At 37.9% G+C, this 14,606-nt stretch overlaps 2 protein-coding genes across 3 annotated transcripts in view; both read left to right on the top strand.

Annotated features, from left to right (window-relative positions):
• LOC104750336 (probable E3 ubiquitin-protein ligase ARI8) overlaps window positions 1-4,034 on the top strand; it is a gene marked incomplete in the record, with an annotated part of 6,107 nt that extends 2,073 nt beyond the window's left edge. Inside the window, 11 exon segments of the mRNA XM_019227063.1 lie at window positions 148-252; window positions 355-440; window positions 636-651; window positions 749-921; window positions 1,209-1,299; window positions 1,397-1,486; window positions 2,201-2,248; window positions 2,554-2,625; window positions 2,698-2,797; window positions 3,270-3,396; window positions 3,659-4,034. Of these exon segments, the coding sequence (XP_019082608.1) occupies window positions 148-252; window positions 355-440; window positions 636-651; window positions 749-921; window positions 1,209-1,299; window positions 1,397-1,486; window positions 2,201-2,248; window positions 2,554-2,625; window positions 2,698-2,797; window positions 3,270-3,396; window positions 3,659-3,893 (1,143 nt within the window).
• LOC104701137 (tubulin-folding cofactor D-like) lies at window positions 11,359-13,527 on the top strand. 2 transcript variants are annotated; one of them, XM_019227644.1, is made up of 5 exons: window positions 11,359-11,805; window positions 11,944-12,491; window positions 12,640-12,742; window positions 12,845-13,021; window positions 13,174-13,527. In XM_019227644.1, exons 1-4 carry the CDS (start codon window positions 11,653-11,655, stop codon window positions 12,854-12,856), a joined length of 816 nt encoding a protein of 271 aa, XP_019083189.1. In that variant the 5' UTR covers window positions 11,359-11,652; the 3' UTR covers window positions 12,857-13,021; window positions 13,174-13,527. The 2 variants fall into 2 exon arrangements, with proteins under 2 accessions (XP_019083189.1, XP_010415079.1); XM_010416777.2 differs by having other exon boundaries at window positions 12,640-13,021.

Below are 14,606 nucleotides of genomic sequence, written 5' to 3'. Positions count from 1 at the left end.
TTTCAGTTTGATCATACGTTAGACATTTGCATGATTCTTATTTCTCTTCTCTTAACCTTCAACTGAAAAGCAGTGCATAATTTTAGTGTTCTTTGTTCGTCCATATTATGTGCTCACCAAGTTAGTTATGTACCTTTTATTCTGTAGACCAAGTGGTGTCCCGCTCCTGGCTGTGACTACGCTGTAAACTTTGTTGTTGGGAGTGGTAATTATGATGTGAACTGTCTCTGTTGTTACAGTTTCTGCTGGAATGTAAGTTGCTCTATCAGTGAGAATCAAAATATTTTTAATCTTTCCTTTGTTTAGAATTATTGACACAACCATACCATGTGACTCGATCATCATGGGTTGCAGTGTGCTGAAGAAGCTCACCGTCCTGTTGATTGTGACACCGTTTCTAAGTGGATATTAAAGAATAGCGCTGAGTCTGAANTATATTGGTTGAGAACTTTCGAAAAATTAAGGAAGTGCAGCTGACTGATTTGGAAATTCAAAGAGACTATGAAACGTTGAGGTACGTGTAGTGCTTGTGGTGTATTTTTCTAGAGAAAGAGCTGTTGNTTTGTTGACGTAAAAGGGTTTTCAGAGTTTTAAAAAATATTTGGTTTCTTTACTTCTTTATATTGTATTGGTAGTGATGGCTACCACTTTGTATAGCCAAAGGAAACCAAAATGGTGGATACGTATGCATTTTTAATTGTTAGAAGAAAGTCAATTTGGTTTCTTATCTTTCATCTCCTAGCAGTAGGGTGCATCATGCTTCACACAATGTATTGTACTATTGTTGCTGCTAAATTCCATATCGACTTTCAGGATTTTGGCAAATTCCAAGCCCTGTCCAAAATGCAAACGGCCAATAGAGAAAAACCAGGGTTGTATGCATGTTACGTGCACCCCACCATGTAAATTTGAGTTCTGCTGGTAAGTTGATAAAGTGGTTGATTTTACAAAATGCCATCATGTCATAAGTTATGCTTCTATTCTCTCTATTCTTCCTAGAATTCAACTCTGAAATGATTTTTTTATGTTTATAGCTCTGAAAAGAAATAGAAAATAAGTGGCTTTTTATATTTTAGGTTTTGCTAGTGTATCTTCTCTTTGTAGTTGTATCTTGTAATCTGATCGCCATCTGAATCATCTGGTTGTGTAAGATTCTTTGTTACTCACAATGAAATATCATGATAGGTAGTTGTACTGTATAAATGTAGGCTTTGCCTTGGAGCGTGGACAGAGCATGGTGAGAAGACAGGTGGCTTTTATGCTTGTAACCGTTATGAAGCAGCAAAGCAAGATGGCATTGTATGAGTTCTCTGACATTGTTTCTTTTCCTCACTGATAACTAAAGTTTAGTTTATCTTCGAACACAATTTATGTCTTCCATAATCTTTTTGTGCAGTTTGATGAGACTGAAAAACGCCGAGAGATGGCAAAGAACTCTCTTGAGAGATATACCCACTACTATGAAAGATGGGCGACAAACCAATCGGTATGTAGATATTAAATCATATAATTTTCACATGTTTTATCTAACTCTTAAGAAGGAACTTTAAGAAAGAGTTTTCAGCTGCCAAATTCTAATCCCTTCCTATGGAACATAAAATCTCTTCATGTACCTAGAAACGTAGATGAACTCTTTAACAATTAGATGTTTAATGACTAATCTAAAGTCTATACGCTTTTAATTGCTCGAGTTAGAGTACCAAAAGATATGAAAATCTATATATTGGTTGAGAACTTTCGAAAAATTAAGGAAGTGCAGCTGACTGATTTGGAAATTCAAAGAGACTATGAAACGTTGAGGTACGTGTAGTGCTTGTGGTGTATTTTTCTAGAGAAAGAGCTGTTTTTTCTCCTGTTATGGGAATTCTACCAGCTCGTTTATATATCTGTTGGCTGTGTTCGTTTGATGGCTATGTTTTTGAGGGCTTAGGTATTGTGTCAAAATTGTTATTGGAGCAAAGTACTGTCGTAAAAGTCTCTGTCATATTAAGCATATTAATGAAATTAGGCTTAGGAAGGTTCATAATAATCCTTGGCATTTGTCTTATCCATATCGTCTGCTTGAAGTTTCATGTTTCCGTTTTGGTAAAATGTATTCTTTATTAAATAGTGACCCCAAAGAAAAATAAGTTTTGTATATACAAATAGCACATTGTTTATTTCTAAAACAATTTACAATTTTTATCACTACTTGCTGCAGTCTAGGCAAAAGGCGCTGGCGGATCTTGAGAAGATGCAAACTGATGATGTGAGCTTACAGTGCAACACTTGCTGATGTAAATAAGAATCACCAAGTATTGTTTGATGACAAAAAAAGTGTGAAATATCCAAAATAATCAGTGCTTGTTTTCATACCAATCCGTGATTCCAGTTTTTATTCAGTTAAAGTTCAGGATGTTTGCTTAAGTTATCATGATGATCTTTTACAAATGATACCATATATGCCCTACTTGACTTTTGTATATTTTGGCATGAGACGTCTAACTTTCGATGAATATTCTTGCGTTTGGTATTGTTGGGTTTGGCTAAAGCTTTTTTTAATGGGATTCACAGATTGAGAAGCTCAGCGACATACAGTGTCAGCCTGAATCACAACTAAAGTTCATTATTGAAGCATGGTTACAGGTAAAATCCGTTCCTCTTATGGCCTTTCTGAGACTTTTGGATTTTGCTCACTAATTTGCCCCAAAATTATAGATAGTCGAATGCAGACGAGTTCTAAAATGGACATATGCCTATGGTTTTTACATACCTGACCACGAGAATGGAAAAAGAGTGTTTTTTGAGTACTTACAAGGTAACTTGATTTAGCTCTAACATTTGAAATTAACTATGCTTCCAAAATGTTTGGTATTGATTCCTTGAGTTAGTTACTTTGTCAGTGTTTTTGCTGGTATTGGTCTTTTCCAAGCGGGAACAGCTGAACACAAGTTGAATTAAGAGAATTTAGCGATTGTTAAATCCATCAGTGATTCTTACGTGATTGAACTTTTCGTGATTTTATTGAACATCATGTAGTCATAGTAAAATAGGGAATGGTTTAGGATTTTCCCTACGTGAGATAATGTGGACTATATAGCCAAGTGTCACTCATAAGAAATTAGTTAAGCTCCTTAATCCAAATCTTAAACAATTTGGTCAGGGTTCAGTTCCATCTTTGACCCGCTAATTTCGATTTGTTAATAGGTATAAGCAGTTTTGTTTGTAACAGGCTTAATTATGCAAGAAATTAACTATTCTTTTTCTTGTCTATTTTATCATACATGTAGGTGAAGCTGAGTCGGGCCTTGAACGACTTCATCAATGTGCTGAAAAAGAGCTGCAACCGTACCTAGAAGCCAAAGGTCCCTGTGAAGATTTTAATGAGTTCCGCACAAAACTGGCAGGTTTAACAAGGTACTTTCCAAACCTACAGAACAAACTGATAAGCTTAATATGATAAGTGTCATGGCATGTTTATATGCTCTTGAACAGTCTAAATTTTAGTAGCTGTTCCGAAACTTTTTCAAGGACATTTAGTTATGACTGACAAGCTAACCGAAACGTAGTTCTGAGTAAAAGAGTTTAAAGAACACATAAGGATGTTTTAATTCATTTTGTTGGCTCTGTGTGATGAAAGAAGCTGAATAACGAACGTTTTATTACTGGGAATTTACAGCGTCACCAAAAACTACTTTGAGAACTTAGTTCGAGCTCTGGAGAATGGGCTATCGGATGTGAGCTCACATAGTGCATATGATCGAACCTCAAGTTCAAAGAGCTTAGGGGGGAAGACAAAGGGATCCACTTCTAAAGCCAGCAGCTCAGATTCAACACTGTGGTCTTGTGAATATTGCACTTATGTAAATCCAAGGTCGACCACGGTTTGCCAAATGTGTGAACATGGCCGTTGAAATGTCAGTAACTGGTATTTAAAGACTGTAATAGTAATGTAGGTCGCATTTGGTCATAGATATGATCAAGTGAAGAACTGTCTTGTAACTTTATATATGTTCTTGTATTGGAAATAAAGGGATACAATAAATTTGATTAGATTGGCCATTATTTGATTGTGCTAATGATGGAAAAAGCGAAAACATAAGAGCTGGATTATGTAAGTTCTTACAAGATAATTGTAAAAATTATGTGCTTGCATTACTTGGTCACTCCCGCTTTCAATTTTCTACATGATGTCCTTTTTTGCTCTACTTTGTCACTTGTGTGAGTGTCTGGTCTCTAGTGGCCAGTGGGGGTTTAACTTGTGCATTTAAACGTAAACCTACCCGGAGAAAATTGTCGTGGATTGTGTTTATGTGGAATAAATGCAGCAGAGAAGGCCGTGACAGCTTTCAGAAATGTAAATCATGTAATGGAACTTTTGAGGAAACTCGAGAAGAGAAGCCTATTTTTGTAAACAGATTATCATAAAACCAATGTTGCAAGTGTCTGCCCGAGTTCTTTTAAGAAATGGAAACAAATGGTGTGGAGGCAAAATGGAAATACACAAAGTAAATTGAAACTATCCCATCCCAGCTGGTAATGGTAGGAGGGAAAATGGTCTATCTTAGAGTGAACTAACAATGTGGTAGCCGTCAAAGTTGTTCTTCTCATCCTCTATATATTAATAGAGAAGCACACTTGCAAAAAAAAGCTGACACAGAGCTCTAGACACTTTTTATCAAACAACCCTCAAAATACCAACTTAATTACAGCTTTCTGCCATTGTATTTTATATTAATCTTTATAATTTAAATCCCTAAAAATACCTGATCAAGTTTAATAATATCACTTTTAGGGATATAATAAATCATAAATTTAATACCTGATCGGATTTAATAATAAAATTACTATTAGGGTCAAATTAATCATATATTTTATACCACATATATAGTGGTTTGTTAACATAAAATCCATATATAATGATGTAATCTATATAATAATAACAATTCGAATAAATGCGACCAACAGTTGTGTTTTTTTCAATCGTACCTTTTGGATATTTTCTGAAAAATCGTGATGTATCATTAAAACGGCTATTTATAAAAAGTTACAACTGTTCACTGTAAAGTTGTGTTGATTGGAACATTCGTATCTTTTGAAATCTATATATATTTGTCTGTATGAACTGTTTTCATTTTTTTGCCATAACATAAAATCAACTAAAATTTCAATCTCAACGGTTTATACATTTGTCTAAATTATTTTCTAGCATTCATTCTTTTAAAAGTCAAGAAATTCCTCTAATTCTTGATTTAACAGAAGATTTTTGGAATGATGAATCTAATTTACATCTTTTAGTTAATTTTAAATATAAAAGTTTAATGAAAATACATAGGAAGTTTTTCCAAGATTTAGATGGATTACATAGTGAGTTTTTGGATTTGACTTTCAATATATTTAAACCCAATCCGAATAAATGCCACCAAAAGTTGTGTTTTTTCAATTGTACCTTTTGGATAATTTTTTAAAAAAATCTGTAAAAAATTTAAATTATATCTTTTACAAAGAGTTGTGATTGTTCATTCTAACGGTTTTTTGTAAAGTTGCAACTGTTCATTGTAGAGTTGTGTTTATTCGAATATTCGTATCTTTTGAAATCTATTTGTTTGAACTGTTTTCATTTTTTTGCCATGACACAAAATAATAGAAAATTTTAATATCAACAGTTTTTACAGCTTTCTAAATTATTCTCTAGCATTCATTCTTTTAAAAGTAAAGAAACTCTTCCAATTCTTGATTTAACAAAAGATTTTTGGAATGATGAATCTAATTTACAACTTTTAGTTAGTTTTAAATATAAAAATTTAATGTATATATATAATAGCAATCCGAATAAATGCCACCAAAAGTTGTGTTTTTTCAACCGTACCTTTTGGATGTTTTTTAAAAATAATCTGTAGAAAAATTGAATTGTGTGTTTTACAAAAAGCTGCGATTTTTCATTGTAATGATTTTTTTGTAAAATTGCAACTCTTCACTGTAAAGTTGCGTTTATTCGAATATTCATATCTTTTGAAATCTAGATATATTTGTCTTTTTGAACTGTTTTCATTTTTTTGCCATGACACAAAATAATATAATTTACAATTGTTTCCAATTCTTGATTTAACAAAATATTTTGGAATGACACAATTCTTGATTTAACAAAATATTTTTTTGCCATGACACAATCACTGAATAATCGATTTAGTATTCATGAAACACCAAATCAACAATAAGCTAGTTCTCAAGATGAGAGAAACCCAGCAGAAATATTTTAAGAGTTTTTTACAAGATTTTCTGAAAATGATTCCATAGATGAGAAATGAGAACAATCACATGATTTAAGTGTTTCCCCAACGGCCTTTCTTAGCCGCTTAATCCACACCCTCCACGTGTCTGCTCAAGATAAACCGAATTATTTGGATGCCCTCACACGTGCCACCTCCCACGTGTGGTTCTACATCACAACTCCCCCTCTTAACAGAACCTTGACCTCAAGGTTTCAAACGCCAAACCCCGGAAACTTCTTCTGAAGATCATAAAGAAACTCCCAGGTAGCCTCCTCCAAAGGTTCATCGACCCATTTCACCAAAACCTTAGTAGCTGCTCGTCCTTGGCGATTCACCATCTTGCGCTCCACGATCATCTCAGGTTCCTTAACAAACACTTCAGGCATCACAGATGGCAATTGATTAGAAGTAGAGACATTACCCACAAGAATCTTCAGTTGCGAAACATGAAACACCGGGTGGATGAGAGAAGATGATGGAAGTTCCAGCTTATAAGCAACTGTTCCACACTTATCAAGAACCTTATAGGGTCCAAAGTACTTAGGGGAAAGCTTCTGATTCATCCTCATGATCACCGACTTCTGACGATACGGTTGAAGTTTGACATACACATAGTCTCCAATCTCAAAAGTCCTCTCACTCCGATGCTTATCTGCAAGCTGCTTCATTTGATGTTGGGCTCGTAGCAGGTGAAACTTCAGAAACTGCAACATATGCTCCCTTTCCTGTAACGAACGAGCTACCACAGCCACTTTACATTCACCAGGTAGATACGGAAGATGAATAGGAGGTACTCGCCCATACACCGCCTCAAATGGTGTCATATTAGAAGAAGTATGATAATTGGTGTTGTACCAATACTCAGCCAAAGCGAGCCACTTACACCACATATGTGGATGAGCATGGCACATACAACGCAAATAACTCTCAAGGCATTTGTTAACGACTTTAGTCTGACCATCACTTTGGGGGTGATAGGCACTCGACATCTTCAAAGAAACACCTTGCAGAGTAAAGAACTCCTTCCAGAACTCACTGGTGAACACAATGTCTCGATCACTCACAATCGACGTTGGACAGCCATGGAGCTTGAAAACATTATCCAAGTAGGCATATGCAACAGAAAGTGCACTATACGGATGAGACAAGGCGATAAAATGAGCAGCCTTGCTTAACCTGTCCACCACCACCATGATAACTGTTTTCCCGGCTGAATCAGGTAGTCCGTCAATGAAATCCATTGACACATCACTCGAATTAGCCTCCAGAATAGGTAATGGTTGAAGCAAACCTGGTGAAGCCGCATTGTCACTTTTACACTGCTCACAAACACTGCAACTGCGAATGAAGATTTGTATATCTTTCACCATGCCTCGCCAATAAAACAACCCTTTCACTCGCTGATAAGTCACTTCACGACCAGAATGTCCTCCTATCCCAGAACAGTGTAGCCAATCGAGTATCGTGTTCTTCAAAGTGGGATCAGCTGGAATAACAATCTTGTTTCTACGCCTTAAGATGTTCTGACTCCACGAAAAATGCTTCTTAGAGTCAGGGTTCTGCTTTAGTAGTGCGATAATGTCTTGGATAGCGTTATTTGTTGCATAACCGGCTTGGATATCCCGCATTAAGTCACACTCCAAAGTAGACAATGCCATATGTAACACTTCTGATCCCTCCACACGAGACAGAGCATCCGCAACCACATTCTCCTTGCCTTGTCTGTATTGGATCTCATAGTCAAATTCCAGTAATTTTGGAAGCCATTTCTGCTGGATTGGTGTAAGTCTCTGCTCCAATAAGTACTTGAGGCTCCTCTGGTCTGTCTTAATGATGAAATGCTTTGACAAGAGGTAATGACGCCACTTCCTAACTGCAAAAATGACCGCCAGAAGCTCCTTCTCATAGATTGATAGATGAAGTTGTTTCCCTTTCAATTGCCTGCTGATAAACGCCAACGGATGGCCATCCTGAATCAACACCGCACCAGTCCCTTGGCCACAAGCATCAGTTTCGACCACAAATGGCCTATAAAACAGTGGCAAGGCCAATATCGGGGCTTGACAAAGGGAAGCCTTGAGCTCCTGAAACGCACATTGTGCCTTATCCGACCACTCAAAAGCATCATGCTTTGTCAGAGCATGCAATGGAGCTGCAATCACACCAAACCCCTTAATAAACCTCCGATAATAACCAGCTAATCCCAAAAAACCTCTTAACTGCTTCAAGGAACTAGGTGTAGGCCATTCCATCACTGCATGTATCTTCGCAGGATCGGTAGCAATGCCTTCCTGACTAATGAAATGGCCTAGATATTCCACTCTAGTTACTGCAAACGCGCATTTGCTCATCTTAGCGAACAATTTGTGCTCATGCATGACCTCAAAAACATTCTGGAGATGCTGCTTGTGTTCTTCCAATGATGAACTATAAATCAGAATGTCATCAAAGAACACAAGGACAAATTTCCTCAGAAACGTCTTGAAAATCGCATTCATCAAGCTTTGGAAGGTTGCTGGTGCATTTTTGAGACCAAATGGCATCACCAAATATTCATAATGCCCGCTATGAGTTTTAAATGCAGTATTATGAATATCTGATGGGGTCATCCTAACTTGGTGATAACCAGCTCTTAAGTCAATCTTAGAGTACACCTTAGATCCTCCGAGCTCATCCATAAGATCCTCAATGAGAGGAATTGGGAATCTATTCTTCACCGTCATGCCATTAAGCTCTCTATAGTCAACACATAGTCGCCAAGTCCCATCCTTCTTTTTAACCAAGACCACCAGTGATGCATAGGGGCTAGAGCTGACTTGAATGGTACCACCAGTTAACATATCTTCCACGATCTTATCAATCTCGTTTTTCTGATGAAGTGCATAACGATATGGTCTCTGGTTAACCGGATTCGAACCCTCCAGTAACTTAATCTGATGGTCATGATTATCTCTGAACGGGGGCAGTTCAGTTGGTTCTGCAAATACATCTGGAAACTCCTTGACAATATCCCCCATAATTGTCTCTTCTCTATCATCGCAAGCCATTGTGTTAAGTGTACAAGAAGTCAATTCGTCTCCATCCTTAGCCACTTTCACACATACCATTGCAAACTGGGCCTGCTCTTCTTGTAACTTTTGCAATATATGTGCCTTAATGTCACGAACAGAACCCTGTTTAATGTCGTTTAGCAACACACACTGTTTATTATACTTGACCCTCATCTCTAAGTTTAAAAAGTCCCAATTGATCACTCCCAAGGTTTCTAACCACTGAATTCCCAACACCATATCTACTCCTTGTAGGGGAATGAGTAACACATCTGACTGGAATTGAGTAGTGTGTAACTTCCACTTGAAATTCCTCACTTTCCCTTCGACTCATAACTTCCTACCATCTGCTACAGAGACACGAGTGAGTCCTGCCGATTCGATCTCACACCCTAACTTGGCAGCCATTTTTGAATCCACAAAGTTGTGAGTAGACCCTGAATCCACCAACATGAAGAGGATCTTCTTGTCATAAGTTCCCTGAACTCGCATTGTCTCATAATCCAAGGCATTTTTGACTCATCTTCCTCCACCAATTCTTCCACTGCGTCCTCGAACTCCTCCTCCACATCCATTCGAAACAACTAAGTCTTCTTGTGAACTAAATAGTGCTCTGGAGTGTATTTTTCATCGCAAAAATAGCATAATCCTTTAGCTCTCCTTTCACCCATTTCCTGTTGCGACAACTTCTTAGCTGGATTTCCTGGAGCCTTCACAGAATTCTTTACACTCTGCTGCTCTGTTTTTGTTTCCACCTCTCCACTTCCCTTCATAACATTGCTTGGCCTAGGAGACCAGGTCGTATTGAGAAACTTTTTGGGGTATGCCTTCTCATACAACCTGCCTAGTAGAAAACAATGCCTCACCGATTGAGGTTGAAACATCCTAACATGCATCTGAGTGTCTAACCGCAGCCCTGCCAAATAAACACTCACCAAATACTCCTCAGAAAGATTAAGTCGGATCTTAATCAATGTGAACTTCTGGTGATAATCCACAATCTCATCTGTTTCTTGCAGCTGTTTAAGCTTAGCCATGGGATCATCACAAACATCCTCAAATCGTTCTTTTAACAACTCGACATAACCCTTCCAATCATATAAAACCTCCAACCTCACTCCGGACTGAATAAAGGAGTGGTGCCAAGACGCAGCATGGCCATCAAAATGGATCGCCGCTGTCTTCACTTTCATTTCATTAGGCGTAAAGTCCACACCAAAAAACTCTTCCGCTTTAAACAACCATTCTTTGATTTTAGAACCATCAAATCGAGGAAAATCTATTTTTCCCAACCTAGTAACACCACCATAATAGTATTGAGCTTCTGGTCTTACCAAGTCAGGTCGATCGTCTCTCCTCACATCCCTTAATCCCGATCGAACCCGTGCTGTTGGAGAAAATGTCAAACCCTCCGGTTTCTCTTTCGGCGAAGAATCTGGTGAGATCTGCACCGATTTCCCCTTAGTAGCAGCATCCACCGACGGTTGATTAGTTGCTCGCCTCAACAACTCATACAGATCTGAGAAATGTTGCAGAGTCTCTTGGTGTTGCTCATCAACCATAGCTTCCAACCGCGTCATCCTTCCCTCCAATGAACTCCCTCCTAGATCTGGTTCCTCCATTTCCTTCTTCGTCGCTTCTCCTGCTTGCGATCTCATTTCCATCATCTTTGATCCGAGAATCGTCTTTTCTCTGATACCTTTGATACAATAAGAACCACAATCGCACAAGAACACAAACAAATCACTGAATAATCGATTTAGTATTCATGAAACACCAAATCAACAATAAGCCAGCTTTCAAGATGAGAGAAGCCCAACATAAATATTTTTAGAGTTTTTTTAGAAGATTTCTGAAAATGATTCCATAGATGAGAAATGAGAACAATCACATGATTTAAGTGTTTCCTTAACGGACTTCTTAGCCGCTTAATCCACACCCTCCACGTGTCTGCTCGAGATGAACCGACTTATTTGGATGCCCTCGCACGTGCCACCTCCCACGTGTGGTTCTGCATCACTAAGGCATTTCGAAAGGGAAAGTGTATTCAAGTGGATCTCTCCTATAAAGAACTCCGATGATGATTCAGTTTCAGTTTGGAGGTTGGGTTTGATTTCTTCAATTATGCTGTGATTGAAGCCTCAAGGGAGCAGGTTGGGGTCAGATTGATGTTTCAAAAACGAAGTTAGTCTTTTCGCAGGGCAAAGTCTTCTTCATCTCATCTTCTCATTTAGCCTCCTCACCACTCGACGATCTCTATCTTTTTTTTTTTTTTCCATCCTTTCTCTATCCCAGCATTACGGTGAGAGTAATGGCAGCAACCATCGAAGAGGAAACTGTGGTGGCTGTGAATGGAGGAGAGGACATTCATGATTCCAGGGAAAGATTTCTACTTAGATACTTTTTGCGAGAATGGGAGATTGTTAAATCACTTGTCGATGACATTGTCGCAAATGGCCGTGTCGTTGATCCTTCTTCTGTTCACAAAATCCGCTCAATCTTACGTACGCTTCTCTTACTCTTTTTAGCTACTTCTTCTTCTTCTTGTGTGATGATTCCTTTTCCCGACGTAGTTTGTTTTGTTGTCTACATGTCTTGTATTTTGTTCAAAAAAAAAAAAAAAAAGTCTACTTGTCTTGTAGATGGATAAATACCAGGAGCAAGGTCAACTAGTGGAACCTTACTTAGAGGCCACAGTTTCACCACTCATGTTAATCATTCGCTCTAAAACACTTGAATTAGAAGCGAAACCTGATGAAGTTGTCGATATTATCAAACCCATTTGCACCATTATCTATACTTTAGTTACTGTCTGTGGGTACAAAGCTGTTATCAAGTTCTTTCCGCATCATGTATCCGATTTAGAACTCGCTGTGTCGCTTCTGGAGAAATGCCATACCATGACTTCTGTTTCATCCTTGAGGCAAGAAAGCACTGGTGAAATGGAGGCTCAATGTGTTACTCTCTTGTGGCTTTCCATCCTTGTGTTGGTCCCGTTTGATTTTTCTTCTGCTGATACAAGCATTGCAAATTATAAGAGCTTCTGTGGGGACGATCTTGCTCCTCTGGTATTGAAGATTTTGGGTTTCTGTAAGGACTATCTGCGCACTGCTGGCCCTATGTGCAGGATTTCGGGATTGCTCCTCTCTAAGCCTTTTACGCGTCCGGATATGGGAAAGGCATTTAAAAGGTCTGATTCTGTCACTCATAAGTGCTAAAGTTTTGAGTTTTGTTTATGTGTTTGTTCTGGTTTGAACACTTGACTTCATCAACAAAATTGTTCGGAATACTCAGATGAACAAACTTATCTTTGTTGCACTGTGGCGTTTCTGTTTCAGTTTTTTTGAGTGGACACATGAAGTTTTATCTTTTGAGGAAGATAATCTTGTGAACAACTTTTGCTTGCTTGGTGTGATGGAGGCTCTGGCAGCCATTTTTAAGGTTTTTATTTTATTTTTCTGTAACCTGGAGTTATTGCTGGTTTTGATTACTTAAGTTTTCGTATCTTGCATCTGGGTTTATATGTCTTACTAACATTGGCAGACTGCTAGCTGAGAAGTGTTGCTTGAAGCCCTTCCTAATGTTTTAAATGATGTGAATGTGCTAAGCAAATCAAATGCAGCAACTAGAAGTCCTCTGCTTCGCAAGTATTTGATCAAGTTAACTCAGAGGATAGGGCTTGTTTGTCTTCCTCATCGCTCACCTTCCTGGCGCTATGTGGTAAATAGTTAAATACCTTTTAGTATGTATAATTTAGTGTAAATAGTACGTCATGTGTTTTAATATTGTAGAATTTCTGGTTATGCCCATAATTGACATAATCTCATTCTCAAGTTAGTCATCTGAAACTTGTTTCTTGAATTTTTATGCAGAGTCAAACCGGCTCCCTTTCTGTGAATATTTCGACCCAAACGGTGGCGCCCCCTGATTATGCTGTCGTTGTCGTCTCACAACCAGAAAGTTCAGATGACCAAGAGGATGAAGATATGGATGTTCCTGAAATCTTAGAACATATAATTGAGATGCTACTCTCTGGTTTGAGAGACACGGTATGTTTAGTGGGTGAGATACTATTGTTAGGCTATTTACTAGAGGTGGTCACATCTCAACTTATACAAGTATATTATTGCTATATGATCATCTGAGTAAAATTACTCTGATATGCACCAGTTAACACTTAAAATACAAATATATATTTCTTGGATGCTATAAATCTTTGTATGCGACATGAAAGTCTCTGCTTCCACCCAGAAAATCTCACGTGTTACTAGTATTTGCAAGCATTTTCCTCTAAATCTTTTTACTATGGGTGATTTACTCAACTGTTATCCAAATTAGATAATATTACCAGAATCTACGAACAAAGATTTTATTATTAGAATATTTCGGATATTTTCAAAATACCCAGCGTGCTCTTGTTTTATGTTACTGAAAAAAACGTAATTACAAAAATGTCATTGCTACGTTAGACGCCACGTCAAAAACGCTGACGTGTAGTAATAACTCAGTTATAACGCGTTACAAAGGTATGTTGCAGCTGAATTATAGGTATATTCCGGCTGAGTTATGGAAAAAAAAACATTTGAGTAAGAGTGGACGGCTGAGTTAGAGCATAACTCAGCCAAGCGTTACGGCTGACTTATCAAAATCTGGCTGACTTATCAAAATCTGGCTGAGTTAGAGCATAACTCAGCCAAGCGTTACGGCTGCCTTATCAAAATCTGGCTGAGTTAGAGCGTAACTCAGCCGTCCTTACGGCTGAGTTTTCACCCGATGGTTGAGTTGTTAAAATTTTGGCTGAGTTATCACTACGACACGGCTGAGTTATCATTACGACACGGCTGAGTTACCATTTTCCGACTGGATGAGTTATCGTACAACTCAGCCGTGATAGGCTGACTTATCGTACAACTCAGCCGTGATAGGCTGACTTATCGTACAACTCAGCCATTCGACGGCTGACTTAGTAGCAAAAGATTAATTACTAGAATGTTATTCAGTTACGGCTGACTTATTAAACGATACGGCTGAGTTACATATTTTCAGTTGATGAAGCGGCTGAATTTGGCAGCAATTTTTTTGCTTTTTAATTACTGTAATGTTTTTCATGTTGTGACTGAGTTATAATTTGTTTGATGGCTGAGTTTTATATAGACTGAGTTATTAATTGTTTGATGGCTGACTTGCCACGTCGGACGCATCATCCATGTCATCTTTTTTTTTCCTCCGGAAATAGGAAATGTCGTTCGACTCTTGTTCTTTAACTGGTAAATAAGTGAACTATTTACCTTCTTCTTCACCTTGT

This window comes from Camelina sativa, chromosome 7 (assembly GCF_000633955.1).
Source record: "Camelina sativa cultivar DH55 chromosome 7, Cs, whole genome shotgun sequence".
Lineage (NCBI taxonomy): Eukaryota > Viridiplantae > Streptophyta > Magnoliopsida > Brassicales > Brassicaceae > Camelina > Camelina sativa.
Note: the sequence above shows the minus strand (reverse complement) of the source record. Positions and strands in the feature narration are given on the sequence as shown.